General features: G+C 51.2%; 1 protein-coding gene across 2 annotated transcripts in view; it reads left to right on the top strand.

Moving 5' to 3' along the window:
• Positions 1-4,010: 4,010 nt before the first annotated feature.
• The window catches only part of gnl1 (guanine nucleotide binding protein-like 1), an 86,505-nt gene continuing 74,899 nt past the window's right edge, over positions 4,011-15,616 (top strand). The window contains exons 1-4 of one of the 2 annotated variants that reach the window (XM_059970854.1): positions 4,067-4,218; positions 7,804-9,072; positions 9,289-9,457; positions 13,359-13,495. In XM_059970854.1, the coding sequence (XP_059826837.1) occupies positions 13,417-13,495 (79 nt within the window). In that variant the 5' untranslated portion in view covers positions 4,067-4,218; positions 7,804-9,072; positions 9,289-9,457; positions 13,359-13,416. Of the gene's footprint in view, positions 4,219-7,803; positions 9,073-9,288; positions 9,458-13,358; positions 13,496-15,616 lie in introns of both variants that reach the window. The other variant, XM_059970853.1, reaches the window with a different exon arrangement.

Here is a 15,616-nt window from a genome sequence, read left to right as displayed (position 1 = left end):
AGAAGGAGGATGAGAGGAGACATAATAGAGGTGTACAAGATATTATGAGGAATAGATAGAGTGGACAGCCAATGCCTCTTCCACGGGCACTACTGCTCAATACAAGAGGACATGGCTTTATGGTAAGGGGAGGGAAGTTCAAGGGGGATATTAGAGGAAGAATTTTCACTCAGAGAATGGTTGGTGCATGGAATGCACTGCCTGAGTCAGTGGTGGAGGCAGATAAGGGGAGGGAAGTTCAAGGGGGATATTAGAGGAAGATTTTTCACTCAGAGAATGGTTGGTACGTGGAATGCACTGCCTGGGTCAGTGGTGGAGGCAGATACACTAGTGAAATTTAAGAGACTACTAGACAGGTATATGGAGGAATTTAAGGTGGGGGGTTATATGGGAGGCAGGGTTTAAGGGTCAGCACAGCATAGTGGGCCGAAGGGCCTGTACTGTGCTGTATTGTTCTATGATTGGCATCTATGGGGGAAAAAGGATTGCCAGTGTGTTCAATCAGACCCTGTTTCAGTCCTACGTTGATACAAACCTGTGTATAATTTCAGAATCAAGTGTCATGAAATTTGTCAACTTGAAAGCAGCAGTTCAATGCAATACATGATAATAAAGAAAGAAAAAAATCAATTACAGTAAATGCGTATATGTATATTGAATAGATTAAAAATAATGAAAACAGAAATAATAGATATATTAATAAAAAGTGGGATAGTGTTGATGGATAGTGTCCATTTTGGAATCTTATTGCAGAGAGAAAGAAGCTGTTCCTGAACATATAAACACAAGCAAATTATGGAAACCAGAGCAGATGAATTTTAAGCTGTCAATGCAATCAAGATGAGGCCCAAGTAGCATCAATTATGGGTGGGGGTGGAGGGGGAGAACAGTCTTCAACTATTGGAAGTATTCAGGAAAACACACAGAGTACTCACAAGGAGCGAATTATTGAAAGTACATTGTATCAGTAAAATGACAAAGTGAAAGTCACTGCAAAGGATAATGAAACCCAAAAATATCATAAAACTTAAAACATTCTTGTACAATGCCAGATTTTAACAGATCTTTCCATCAATTAATGAATAGAGGCAGAAAAGGCAAGTAGGTCTGAGGACAGAACGCGGCAGATGATTTATATCACAGAGTCCAGGAAATGAGCGAGTGTTCATTCACTGTGGAAAAAAAAGCACGTGTGTGATCTGCAATCAGTCATGTAATACAGAATGGTCAAAGAAGGGGAAAAAGAAAAATTGTGTTTATGTGTTGGAAATTATTTTCAAATGGAGAAACAGGCATTCGAAACTGCCTGTGTAAAGTTGGTTCAAATTCATATTGGTCAGATCCTATTTATAGTTTATTGTTCCCATGTTATCGACATTAACGATACATAGAACAGTAGAGCACAGTACAGACCCTTTGGGACCTTTAGGGGAAGGGACGTGGCCAAGAGCTCGCAGTCGGGGTTGACAGACTGTTAAAGAAGGGACAAGGTGAATTGGAATGTCATGGCGGGGGTGGGGCGCTTTCCTGACGTCACAATAATGGGAGTCCCTTAAATGCCCCTAATATATTTGCACCACTCCTGGCAACGTATTCCACGTACTTACCACTCCCTGTGTTAAAAGGCACTATCACTGACTTCTCCCCTACTCTCTGCTAAGAGCCAGTAGTTTTATATTTTGGTCTGGGTTCAATAAAGGTGTTGAAATTTGCCTGGAAAATCTGGCAGATAAATGAATGGCGTGCCTGTCAAGATTACAGATTTCTTGCCTCTTGAAGGTGTCCTTCACGGGGAGGAAGGTCGTATCTCTGCAGTACACACAAAATGCTGGAAGAATATGGAAAAGAGACCTGCTGAAGGGCCATGCCCGAAACGTCAACTGTTGACTGTTTTCCACAGATGCTGCCTGGCCTGCTGGGCTCCTCCAGCATTGTGTGTGTTGCTTGGATTTCCAGCATCTGCAGATTTTATCTTGTTTAGGGTTGTATCTGTGATGGAGATAGCTAAGGATAGAAACTGCTCTTCTATAGACTGCTGGTAACGTGTTCTCCACCTTTTACATCTCTGGGGGGGGGGGGTGGTGTTGTCACCTTGTGTCCCAATTCAGTTGAGAGACAGTCTTTAATAGGTTCAATTTAGTGACTAACACAGCCAGTTAGGACAAATTGGCCTTCATAGCGAGAGACTTTGTGTACAGTCCCTCACCCAACACTAACTTTGTCTTGTCTTGTCTATACTGCACCAACTGCTGCCACTAGGCTATAAACGTGCAGGAGCAGTGTCTTGCTCAAGGACACACGCACCGCCACGGCTGAGACTCGACCTTCAGATCGCCAGCCCAAGGCCTTAACCACTTGGCCACACGTCACACTATCACCAGAGAGGAGGTACAGGACACCGAAGACACACACTCAATGATCTTGGAACCGGTTCTACCCCTTTGCCCTCAGATTTCTGAACAGCCCACTATCCCTCATTTTTGCACTATTTATTTAATTTTGTAACTGATGGTAATTTTATGTTTTTGCACTGTACTGATGCTGCATAGCAACGGATTTTACATCTTACATCAGTGATAATGATCCTGATCCTGAAAAGAGGAGAGACATCTGACTGCAACTAAACAGGAGCTTGGTTATCGTGGGCTGGCATTTAGGGCAGCAACAAAGGTCCTCCATCTCTCTCTGCCCTTGGCCATCTTCTCTGTTGTGCCCCAGGAGTGGTTCAGGGTCCCCAATGGCACACAGAGATAGAAGGATTCTTCATTGCTGTTCTTGTAACAATTCCTTTCTCCAACAGTCAGGGTTGTTTGCCCTGAACTGAACTCCTGAACCTGGAGGACCAGAGGACCACTCAGTCTGGCCTTTACCCTTTGACCTTTTGGGCAATGGATGACCCTGCCAAGAGCCAAAGCACAAGGCTCCAACCTCAGGAACAACGCCTTATATACCAGCTGGGTAGCCTCCAGCCTGATGGCATGAACATTGACTTCTCTAACTTCCATTAATGCCCCTCCTCCCCTTCTTACCCCATCCCTGACATATTTAGTTGTTTGCCTGTTCTCCATCTCCCTCTGGTGCTCCCCCCCACCTCTTTCTCCTGAGGCCTCCCGTCCCATGATCCTTTCCCTTCTCCAACTCTGTATCACTTTCGCCAATCACCTTTCCAGCTCTCAGCTTCACCCAACCCCCTCTGGTCTTCTCCCATCATTTCGCATTTGCCCCTCCCCCCACTACTTTCAAATCTCTTACTTTCGGTTAGTCCTGCCAAAGGGTCTCGGCCTGAAACGTCGACAGCGCTTCTCCCTATAGATGCTGCCTGGCCTGCTGTCTTCCACCAGCATTTTGTGTGTGTTGTTTGAATTTCCAGCGTCTGCAGATTTCCTTGTGTTTGCTCTTTGAAAATGTCCATCTGGGCTGGTCGCTTTTGCCTACATTTCCCTCTATAATCCCTTCCTAACCACGTACCTGTCCAGTGTTGTTTTATACCTGCCTCAAGCACTTTGGAAGCTAACTCCATGAATGCCCACTTTCGCTCGCTGGTTCCGTTTAAACCTCTCCCCTCTTCCTCAAAACTTATGCCCTTTTAGCATTTTTGATTGCCATTCATTGGGGGAAGTCCGCGTCCGTTTCATGTGAATATGTGAGGGTCATCGGTGGGGGGGGGGGGGGGGGGGGAGAGAGAGCCGAGTCACGTGTGGCGAGGGAGGCGGGGCCTGTATTCTGGCGGAAAGGGGTGTGGCCCACACCGAAGGGAGCGCGCGGAAGGAGCAACGGAGAGGCGGGACGATACCCATCGTCATGAAACGGGGCGGGGTGTTAACATGACATCACCGAAATGGGCGGGGTCGAGCGAAAACGCCGGCTCTCATCGTGGCAGCGAGTATCGTGACGTCATCCTGTAGCGGCAATATCCAATCGGGTGTTGGGCAGCTGAGGCCTGTGGGCGGTGTTGAGTGACGTATGGCGGACGGGCGGCACTGATTGGCTGGCTGCAGGGACCGGAGCGAGGCTGCAGAGCTGAGGGGGTGGATCATCGTGAGGAGTGAGCGCCGACCCAGGCCAGGCAGGGAGGCCTGAAGTTCGCAGTGCGACACTGGGGACTTGAGCAGCTTCAAGGCTGAGGCCCCGAGTGGAGCGCCATGCCGCGAAAGAAGCCATTCAGCGTGAAACAGAAGAAGAAGCAGTTGCAGGAGAGGCGGGAGCGGAAAAGGCAGGGTGAGTGGTCCTGACAGGTAGTACAGTGTGCATGGACAGGATGGGTTCCAGTGACGGGTAGTACAGTGCAGGATGTGCAGTGTGCATGGACAGGATGGGTTCCAGTGATGGGTAGTACAGTGCAGGATGTACAGTGTGCATGGACAGGATGGGTTCCAGTGACGGGTAGTACAGTGCAGGATGTACAGTGTGCATGGACAGGCTGGGTTCCAGTGACGGGTAGTACAGTGCAGGATGTGCAGTGTGCATGGACAGGATGGGTTCCAGTGACGGGTAGAACAGTGCAGGATGTGCAGTGTGCATGGACAGGCTGGGTTCCAGTGACGGGTAGTACAGTGCAGGATGTGCAGTGTGCATGGACAGGCTGGGTTCCAGTGACGGGTAGTACAGTGCAGGATGTGCAGTGTGCATGGACAGGCTGGGTTCCAGAGACGGGTAGAACAGTGCAGGATGTGCAGTGTGCATGGACAGGATGGGTTCCAGTGACGGGTAGAACAGTGCAGTGTGCATGGACAGGATGGGTTCCAGTGACGGGTAGTACAGTGCAGGATGTGCAGTGTGCATGGACAGGCTGGGTTCCAGTGACGGGTAGAACAGTGCAGGATGTGCAGTGTGCATGGACAGGATGGGTTCCAGTGACGGGTAGAACAGTGCAGGATGTGCAGTGTGCATGGACAGGATGGGTTCCAGTGACGGGTAGTACAGTGCAGGATGTGCAGTGTGCATGGACAGGATGAGTTCCAGTGACGGGTAGAACAGTGCAGGATGTGCAGTGTGCATGGACAGGCTGGGTTCCAGTGACGGGTAGTACAGTGCAGGATGTGCAGTGTGCATGGACAGGCTGGGTTCCAGTGACGGGTAGTACAGTGCAGGATGTGCAGTGTGCATGGACAGGCTGGGTTCCAGTGACGGGTAGTACAGTGCAGGATGTGCAGTGTCCATGGACAGGCTGGGTTCCAGTGACGGGTAGTACAGTGCAGGATGTGCAGTGTGCATGGACAGGCTGGGTTCCAGTGACGGGTAGTACAGTGCAGGATGTGCAGTGTCCATGGACAGGCTGGGTTCCAGTGACGGGTAGTACAGTGCAGGATGTGCAGTGTCCATGGACAGGCTGGGTTCCAGTGACGGGTAGTACAGTGCAGGATGTGCAGTGTCCATGGACAGGCTGGGTTCCAGTGACGGGTAGTACAGTGCAGGATGTGCAGTGCCCATGGACAGGATGGGTTCCAGTGACGGGTAGTACAGTGCAGGATGTGCAGTGTGCATGGACAGTATGGGTTCCAGTGACGGGTAGTACAGTGCAGGATGTGCAGTGTGCATGGACAGGCTGGGTTCCAGTGACGGGTAGTACAGTGCAGTGTGCATGGACAGGATGGGTTCCAGTGACGGGTAGTACAGTGCAGGATGTGCAGTGTGCATGGACAGGCTGGGTTCCAGTGATGGGTAGTACAGTGCAGGATGTGCAGTGCCCATGGACAGTATGGGTTCCAGTGATGGGTAGTACAGTGCAGGATGTGCAGTGTGCATGGACAGGATAGGTTCCAGTGATGGGTAGTACAGTGCAGGATGTGCAGTGTGCATGGACAGGCTGGGTTCCAGTGACGGGTAGTACAGTGCAGGATGTGCAGTGTCCATGGACAGTATGGGTTCCAGTGACGGGTAGTACAGTGCAGGATGTGCAGTGTGCATGGACATGATGGGTTCCAGAGACGGGTAGTACAGTGCAGGATGTGCAGTGTGCATGGACAGTATGGGTTCCAGTGACGGGTAGTACAGTGCAGGATGTGCAGTGTGCATGGACAGGCTGGGTTCCAGTGACGGGTAGTACAGTGCAGGATGTGCAGTGTGCATGGACAGTATGGGTTCCAGTGATGGGTAGTACAGTGCAGGATGTGCAGTGTGCATAGACAGGATGTGTTCCAGTGGCAGGTAGTACAGTGCAGGATGTGCAGTGTGCATGGACAGGATGGGTTCCAGTGACGGGTAGTACAGTGCAGGATGTACAGTGTGCATGGACATGAGGGGTTCCAGTTACAGGTAGTACAGTGTAGGATGTGCAGTGTGCATGGACAGGGTGGGTTCCAGTGACGGGTAGTACAGTGCAGTGTGCATGGACAGGCTGGGTTCCAGTGACGGGTAGTACAGTGCAGGATGTGCAGTGTGCATGGACATGATGGGTTCCAGTGACGGGTCGTACAGAGCAGGATGTGCAGTGTGCATGGACAGGATGGGTTCCAGTGACGGGTAGTACTGTGCAGTGTGCATGGACAGGGTGCGTTCCAGTGATGGGTAGTACAGTGCAGGGTGTGCAGTGTGCATGGACAGGACAGGATGGGTTCCAGTGATGGGTAGTACAGTGCAGGATGTGCAGTGTGCATGGACAGGACAGGATGGGTTCCAGTGATGGGTAGTACAGTGCAGGATGTGCAGTGTGCATGGACAGGATGGGTTCCAGTGACGGGTAGTACAGTGTAGGATGTGCAGTGTGCATGGACAGGATGGGTTCCAGTGACAGGTAGTACAGTGCAGGATGTGCAGTGTGCATGGACAGGATGGGTTCCAGTGATGGGTAGTACAGTGCAGGATGTGCAGTGTGCATGGACAGTATGGGTTCCAGTGATGGGTAGTACAGTGCAGGATGTGCAGTGTGCATGGACAGGCTGGGTTCCAGTGACGGGTAGCACAGTGCAGGATGTACAGTGTACACAGGCAGGGTTATCAGTTATCTCTAGAACCAGTACAGTGCCAAATATCTGGAATAAGACTGGAAGGTAAATGTGAATGGTACATTGCAGACTGTTCAGTGTACAATGGAGCAGGAAGGTGCCAGTGACAGGTCATGACAGATGAGTGCTGAGTATCCCACGTGGATAGGCAGGAGTGCCTGTGAGGGCTGGCAAAGTATCTAGTGCAGGGGTTCCCAGTCTGGGATCCACGGTCCCCACAGTTTGTGGCAGGAGTTTGTGGCATAAAAAGGGTTGTGATCTGGAGCGAGTGTTCTACTGAAGGGTAGTTAATGCTGGTTGTACTTTGTGAATGATCAAAGTGAGCACCTGTGGTCAGAGGAGTGATAAATAATCTGAACTGTGCAAACTTCCTCATTGACTGGAATTGCTTTAGGAACAGTGAAAAGCTTGTCTTGCATACTGTTCTTGCAGGTCAAGTGCACTGAGCAGGAATGAGGTAAAATCTAATGCAGAATAGAGTCTACAGGCAAAGTGCAGTGCTGGTAAATGATAATGGGGCCGATTGAGGCCAAGTGTCTGTCTCATTATACAAGCAGGACAGAAGCTGTCCTTGAGCCTGGTGGCGTGTGCTCACAGGCTTTTGTGCCTTCTGCCGGTTGGAGAGTCTTTGATTATGCTTTACAGAGGCAGTGAGAAATGTGGAAGCTGGTTTCCATGCTGCGTGTGAACTACGTCCACAAGTCTCTGCAGGTTCTTGTAGTCTGGGGCCATACTGAGCCGTAGAGTGTTTGCAGTTGTGTCTTGGGCTAGCTGCGGCAGAAGTGGGATGTAACAGGCTTGCAGTCCTGTGCTGAATGACTCTCCGCTTGTGAACCCAAAGCCTTTGTGTTGATTACAGGGAGAAGCTGGCAGCATGATGGAATAGATTCCATTTGCCTGGATGAGTACAGAACCAATCGGCCTGTCTGTTCAGGACCTCCTTGTTCCACAGTGGTTGAATGTGAACACCTGCACGACATACTGGTGCAATCGTAAAGTATTCTTCACCAGCTCCTCCCGACGCCACAACGACTGCTGCTCGGAACAAGGGCAGCGGCGAAAGCAGCACAGCTTCACTTACAAGTTCCCAATCCAATTACACGGTTCCTTGTCATTTAAGTGGAAGTTATTGCCACTTGTACAAATGCAATGTAGTACGGATACTATGGAAAAATCTGCCTTCAGTGGCATTGAGTGGACACCTTATTCACAGGGGTTGCCCGGAATGTCGGACGAGTCTTCAGTGGGCTCACTAATTCCGTCTGCACACCGCTCTCCGTCACAAAGATAAAGGGTTTGGTGCTGACATGATCAGTTAGAATTAGACTCTTTCCTCTCCACCACTTTATTCTGGCATCTTCCCCTTCCTTTCCCGTCCAGATGAAGGGTCTCAGCCCAAAACATCAACTGTTTACTCCCCTTCCTGACCTGCTGAGTTTCTCCCGCATTTCCAGCATCTGCAGAATCTCTTGTGTTTATAATTAGAATTGGTTCATAACGCCAGGTAGATTTATAGGTTCCCCTTTCATGTCAGAAAGGAACGAGTGGCAAAAAGCAAGTTTAAAATTCCAATACTAGATTAATTGCCGATATTGAGGGTACTTGGAGCCACCCAAGGAAAACGAGTCAACTCTGCGCAGGCAGCGCCGGAGGCCGGGACTGAACCTGGGCCACTGCAACAGCGAGGCAACGGCACCTCCAACTGAGGTGCAGTCCCGATCCTCCACCGCAGGCAGAACCCTCCCCAGCATCGAGGACCTCTTCAAGATGAGGTGCTTCAAGAGGGTGACGTCCATGTAAGGGCCCTCACCACCCAGGGCGTTCCCTCTTGTTAACTATCACTGGGAAGGAAGTGCTGGAGCCCGAAGACTCTGAGTCAATGTTTTAGAAAACTGCTGCCCCCCCCCCCCCCATCAGACTTCTGAATGGTTCATGAACACTCAACTGGCCGATCTGTCTCACTCCCCTGTGCCTCCTCGTCACCCTCCGAGATTCTGCCAACAACAGTGATGGTATCGGTGAAGTTGTGGTGTGCCGAGCCCCTCTGTCATGACGGTAGCTAAGACAGGACGTTGAAGTGCGCCTGCGTCGATTGTCAGAGTTCCCCTCGCGATCTGAGGACGTGCTGGTCAGTAGGCTGCAATAAGTGACCCCTAGCGTACAGGCGAGGGGTAAAATCTGGAGGGAGTTGGTGGGGTTGCAGGATAATCAAATGGGATTGATGTGGGCTTAGAGCAGATGGGTGTGTGACGGTCGCCATTGACTGGATGGACTGAAGGGCTTGTGGGTCCTCTGGGTGCTTCCCCCTCAGAGCGGCCTGTTCACTCGTGTTGTCCTCTTTCAGGCTTCTCCGATGGCGTGCGGTCCAGCTCCCACAGCCGGAGCGGGAGTCACGACCGGCACGAGGAGCAGACGGACACGTCGGATGGCGAGTCCTTCTCCCTGCAGGTCCGCAAGGTCAACCAGCAGCCGGTGCTGCGGAAGCTGGGAGAGCAGGGATACGACCCCAACAGGTGACGGAGGGGGAAGGGTGGTGTGGGCCCCGGCCGCGTGCGGAACGGGAGGACAGACTGCTGGTTGTTTCATCCCTTTGCTTCCCCTTAATGGATTCATGATTTTTTTCCAAGACCCAGTGTGCCCTCTGCATTAAGAACCAACGTGACCTAATGATGTGATGGGGGCAGCCACCACACATACCGTAACCAACATCGCATGTCCACAGTGCTCAGCAGAACGACACAGCAGGCAACCAAACAACAACAGCAAACCAGCCCTGTTCCTCCCTCTCACCCACACGCCTACCCCCAAAACAGCCCATACTGTTTGCTCTCCAGCCGACTTTGGTTCGGGTCCAGACACTCAGACATTGGGCTTTCGACAACCCCACTGAGCTCAGAGATTCGCAGACTGGGGGGGGGGGGGTCAGCGGGTCCAGGGTCGGATTGTGAAAGGGGTTGAATTTGTGGTCAAGTGTACAAGAACAGTAAGGTCCAGATGCAATGGAAACACTCACAGTAGAGTCAGACAACACAGAGAGCATGCGTTATGCAAGGTGTTGAAGAGAAAAGACTTGACAAACAAAACACAGACAGAAAGAAGTTCATGCAAGAGGTGGACCTCTTTGCTCACCGACATTAATCCTGCTTATTTGCATATCTGTCTAACGGCCTCTTTAATATAGTGTTTATATCTGATTCCACCACCTGCTCCAGAGCACTGTGTTTTAAAAAAAAAACTTATCTTTGAACCTCATTCCTCTCATGTTAAACCTGTGCCTTCTTGATTTTGATGCTCCGACCATAGAGAAAAAGATATTGACCATCACACCTAACTACACCTCTCGGTCTTATCTCTGTTGGGTCAACCCTTTTATCTTCTTTGCTCCAAGGAACACAAACCTAACCTATGACTCGCACACAGCTCAAGTCTTGTGATGCTGCCAGATATCTACTATAAGCCTACAAACTCTCACAGCTACCTGGACTATTCCTCTTCCCACCCTGTCTCTTGCAAAAATGCTATCCCTTTCTCACAATTCCGCCGTCTCTGCCGCATCTGCTCTCAGGATGAGGCTTTTCATTGCAAGATGAAGGAGATGTCTTCCTTTTTTAAACAAAGGGGCTTCCCTTCGTCCACCATCAACTCTGCTCTCAAACGCATCTCTCCCATTTCCCGCACATCTGCCGTTAACCCATCCACCCACCACCCCACTCGGGATAGGGTTCCCCTTGTCCTTACCTACCACCCCACCAGCCTCCAGGAACAACGTATAATTCTCCGTAACTTCCGCCACCTCCAACGGATCCCACTACCAAACACATTTTCCCTCCCCCCCCCCCCCCCCCTTCCCCCCCCCCCCCCCCCCCCCCCCCCCCCCCCCCCATTCTGCTTTTCGCAGGGATCATTCCCTATGCGACTCCCTTGTCCACTCGTCCCCCCCATCCCTTCCCACTGATCTCCCTCCTGGCACTTATCCTTGTAAACGGAACAAGTGCTACACCTGCCCTTACACTTCCTCCCTCACCACCCTTCAGGGCCCCAGACAGTCCTTCCAGGTGAGGCAACACTTCACCTGTGAGTCAGCTGGTGTGTTATACTGCGTCCGGTGCTCCTGGTGTGGCCTTTTATATATTGGTGAGACCTGACGCAGACTGGGAGACTGTTTCACTGAACTCCTACGCTCGGTCCGCCAGAAAAAGCAAGATCTCCCAGTGGCCACACATTTTAATTCCATGTCCCATTCCCATTCTGATATGTCTATCCATGGCCTCCTATACTGTCAAAATGAATCCAAACTCAGGTTGGAGGAACACCTTACGTACTGGCTGGGTAGCCTCCAACCTGATGGCATGAACATTGACTTATCTAACTTCCGTTAATGCCCCTCCTCCCCTTCTTACCCCATCCCTGTTCTCCATCTCCCTCTGGTGCTCCCCCCTCCTTTCTTTCTCCTGACGCCTCCCGTCCCATGATCCTTTCCCTTCTCCAGCTCGGTATCACTTTCTCCAATCACCTTTCCAGCTCTTAGCTTCATCCCATCCCCTCTGGTCTTCTCCTATCATTTCGCATTTCCCCCTCCCCCCACTACTTTCAAATCTCTTACTATCTTTCCTTTCGGTTAGTCCTGACGAAGGATCTTGGCCCAAAACGTCGACAGCGTTTCTCCCTGTAGATGCTGCCTGGCCTGCTGTGTTCCACCAGCGTTTTGTGTGTGTTGTTTGAATTTCCAGCGTCTGCAGATTTCCTCGTGTTAGATCTCTTCTGTGTTCTCTTGGCAAAAACTGCACCCTTGTAAGGGGAAAATGTCTCCTATTCCTGGGGCTTTCTATCTGTCTCCCCTGCTTTACCTCAGCCCCACCCTTGGGAGCTGTTCCTGATTTATCGATGAGGCATCACTTGTCCTTCTCATCCTGACCCCCTAGTCCAGGAGTTTTTTAATGCCGTGGACCCTTACCATTAACCAAGGGGTCCGTGGACTCCTGGTAGGAACCCCTGCTTCATTGTAAAGCTGCCACACACTTCTGTAAGGACTGGTGCTCCAAGAATGTGCACGTGAGCTCCTGGTCCCAATCCAGCCCCAGCATTCACTAATCCGAATTCACTTCCCAACAACTCCATGCCTCATGTTGCATTGGAGTTGGCTGCGTTCCATGAACAGATGCCAGCTTCCGAACAAAGTTGCTAACTGATTGGACTTCCCCAGCTGGTGAGTGCAGGCACATCGAGGTCACCGTACACCCCCCTGAGATTCGTTTTCCTGCAGGCATTTTCACGCAAATCAAGAAGTACAATAGCATTCATGAAAAGCTATACCTAGACAAAAACTGACAAACAAATGAAGGCAAATTGTGTACGAACTAATAATGGTGAAACTGTGTTCTGGAGTCCATGAATGTGAGTGAAGTTATCCAGGCTTATTCGGGAGTTTAATGGGTGTCGTGCACTAACTGTTCCTGATCCTGATGGTGTGGAATTCAAGCTCCTGTACCTCCTGCCTGACAGTAGAAGAGAGTATGAGCTGGACCGAGGGTGTCTTTAATGGATGGGTGGATAATACTAGTAAATGTTTTGAATGGCAGGGAGGATTTTACTGGTGATGATCTACCACCTTCTGTAGACTTTTCAGATCCTGTGCATTGGTGTTTCCGTGCCAGGCTGTGATGTAAACAGTTAGGACACTCTTTAGAACTTGGTCAAAGTTTTAGGTGGCACAGAGACCTGAGAATGGGGGCCTGACGCACAGGACTGTGCAAAAGCCTTGGGCACGTGTTTATAGCCAGGGGCGCCGAAGACATGCATGGTCCTGTATTTGTCAACGTGGAGCAGAGAGCGAGTTTGTAGATCTGGCGGGAGCAAAGGATGTTGGAAATGATGAGGGAGAGGCGCCGCGGGAGGGGTGTGGGACAAGTGGCAGAGAAGGAGTACCGGGGGTTGGGGGGTGGTCAGCCAAGCACGCCCAGCCCTGAGACATCAGGCAAAGTCGTTTGATTCCAAACAATTGGTGTATTGAACATTACATAATGTTTAACTGGTGCTTCCCACTCCTTCCCCTCTTTCTAACCACGATTCCCCTTTCCCTGCCCCCTTCCCACTCTCAGTCCATGATAGACACTCACATCAGAATCAGGTTTATCATCACTCACATAGGCCATGAAATTTGTTTTTTTTTGCCGCTGTAATTCAGTGCAAAACATAAAATGACTACAGTACTGTGCAAGCCTCTTGGGAACCTGAGCTTTATATGGATATCTATGTGCCCAAGATTTTTGCACAGTACTGTAAGATAAGATGCCTAGGCTACTTGGGTCCACAGCTCCAGGTTTGGTGACTGTGTCCCAGAACACCTTCAGTGCAAATCAACACGTCCCACCCTGGTGCCACTAACGCTGCCTCCCATCCCCTTCCGTTGCCCAGGTTCCGGCTGCATTTCGAGAAGGAGAGCCGGGAGGAGATCGAGCGCAGGAAGAAGTTAATGCAGGAGAAGATTGTGGAGCTCATTCCCGAGGCCGAACTGGAGGTGGACATCGATGACATTTACAAGCCCGGCTCTGGTGGGTGCCTCGTCCTCGGGTGCGTTTCGTTTCAACAACTGCTACCCTCCTGAGAGGAGCGTGGCTCCTCCCAAAGGTTGGATGCTGTCGTTCTGTTGGGGCAGAAGCTCCAGTAACGTAAAGCGTATGTTCGTTCTCCTCCATGACTGTGCGAGTTTCCTCCCACGTTCCAAAGGTGTGCTGGTTAGGGTTAGCGACTTCTGGGTGTGCTATGTTGGTGCCAGAAGTGTGGTGACATTTCAGCTCATCCTCGGACTGTGTTGGTCGTGATCTAAACGATGCATTTCTTGATGTGTTTCCTTGCACACATGACTGATGGGGCTAACGTTAGGTTCAGCAGGTTCCCTCTGCTGCTCTACACTCTTGCTCATTAGGGTGCAAACCGACGTCAGTCAGACCCCAGCAGGTCCTGGCAGCCACTGCAGACAATAACTGGTACCCCGTAACGGGGTGTCTGACCAGCAGAGAAAGAAGAATCCGTTGGAGTCTGGTGGTACCAACCTAAAGGAGTTTCTTAGTAAACTACACAATACAATATCAAAAATGCAAATATACATATAGAACAAGTTAGCAGTAATAAACCTAAAAGTGTAGGAATAATAATAATCAATAATAAACAAGCTCTATCAATGTCTAGGGGTAAATAAATTGTCATAGGAAAGTATAAAGTTCAGTTCAGAAATGCTGAGGTGGTCATGGTCATTGTGTTGAAATTGTTAGAGAGAGAGATGTAACAGCAACAGCTGTGGCAGGCAAACCTTTTGTGGCTTTCTTAATCCATCGTGTCGTTGTGATTATTCAGTTATGACCCCTCTGGTCTTCAGCTAGACTGTTCTTCTGTGGTGGACTCGTCACTCTGGCATGAGTGGATACACACACACACGTCCCCACCGACCCTGCTGTAACACTGTGAGCTTTACTGACCGATCTCCTGGTTCGGTCTCCGAAGCTCCCACCTTTCTGTGGGTTCCAACACTCAGTGTCCACTGGTGTGTCTGAAGGGTGTCTCTCCAGACCTGTCTTTTATCCCCACTCACGGGGTCTCAACTATCCATCAACTCTGAATGACTGTGTCCATCAACTCTGAGTGACTGTGTCCATCAAATCAGGCCACTCCTGCTATCTCATGAGGAATGTTAACGAGCAAAGTAAAGTCCTTGTAGTGAAAGATAAATAATCCAGGAAGAGTCAAAATACAATAAATCAACAGTCTCTCTCCCCCTCTTATCTGTAGCAGATGTTCTTGCCTGTGTTTCCTCTCTCTCTCTCTCTGTCTTCTCTCTCTCCCTCTCTCCCTCTCTCCCTCTCTCCCTCTCTCCCTCTCTCCCTCTCTCCCTCCCTCTCTCCCTCTCTCCCTCTCTCCCTCTCTCCCTCTCTCCCTCTCTCCCTCTCCCCCTCTCCCCCTCTCCCCCTCTCCCCCTCTCCCCCTCTCCCCCTCTCCCCCTCTCCCCCTCTCCCCCTCTCCCCCTCTCCCCCTCTCCCCCTCTCCCCCTCTCCCCCTCTCCCCCTCTCCCCCTCTCCCCCTCTCCCCCCTCTCCCCCTCTCCCCCTCTCCCCCCTCTCCCCCTCTCCCTCTCTCTCCCCCCTCTCCCTCTCTCTCCCTCTCTCCCTCTCTCCCTCTCTCCCTCTCTCCCTCTCTCCCTCTCCCCCTCTCTCCCTCTCTCCCTCTCTCCCTCTCCCCCTCTCCCCCTCTCCCCCTCTCCCCCTCTCCCCCTCTCCCCCTCTCCCCCTCTCCCCCTCTCCCCCCTCTCCCCCTCTCTCCCTCTCTCCCTCTCTCCCTCTCTCCCTCTCTCCCTCTCTCCCTCTCTCCCTCTCTCCCTCTCTCCCTCTCTCCCTCTCTCCCTCTCTCCCTCTCTCCCTCTCTCCCTCTCTCCCTCTCTCCCTCTCTCCCTCTCTCCCTCTCTCCCTCTCTCCCTCTCTCCCTCTCTCCCTCTCTCCCTCTCTCCCTCTCTCCCTCTCTCCCTCTCTCCCTCTCTCCCTCTCTCCCTCTCTCCCTCTCTCCCTCTCTCCCTCTCTCCCTCTCTCCCTCTCTCCCTCTCTCCCTCTCTCCCTCTCTCCCTCTCTCCCTCTCTCCCTCTCTCCCTCTCTCCCTCTCTCCCTCTCTCCCTCTCTCCCTCTCTCC

Source organism: Hypanus sabinus, chromosome 5 (genome assembly GCF_030144855.1).
Source record: "Hypanus sabinus isolate sHypSab1 chromosome 5, sHypSab1.hap1, whole genome shotgun sequence".
Taxonomy (NCBI): domain Eukaryota; kingdom Metazoa; phylum Chordata; class Chondrichthyes; order Myliobatiformes; family Dasyatidae; genus Hypanus; species Hypanus sabinus.
Note: the sequence above shows the minus strand (reverse complement) of the source record. Positions and strands in the feature narration are given on the sequence as shown.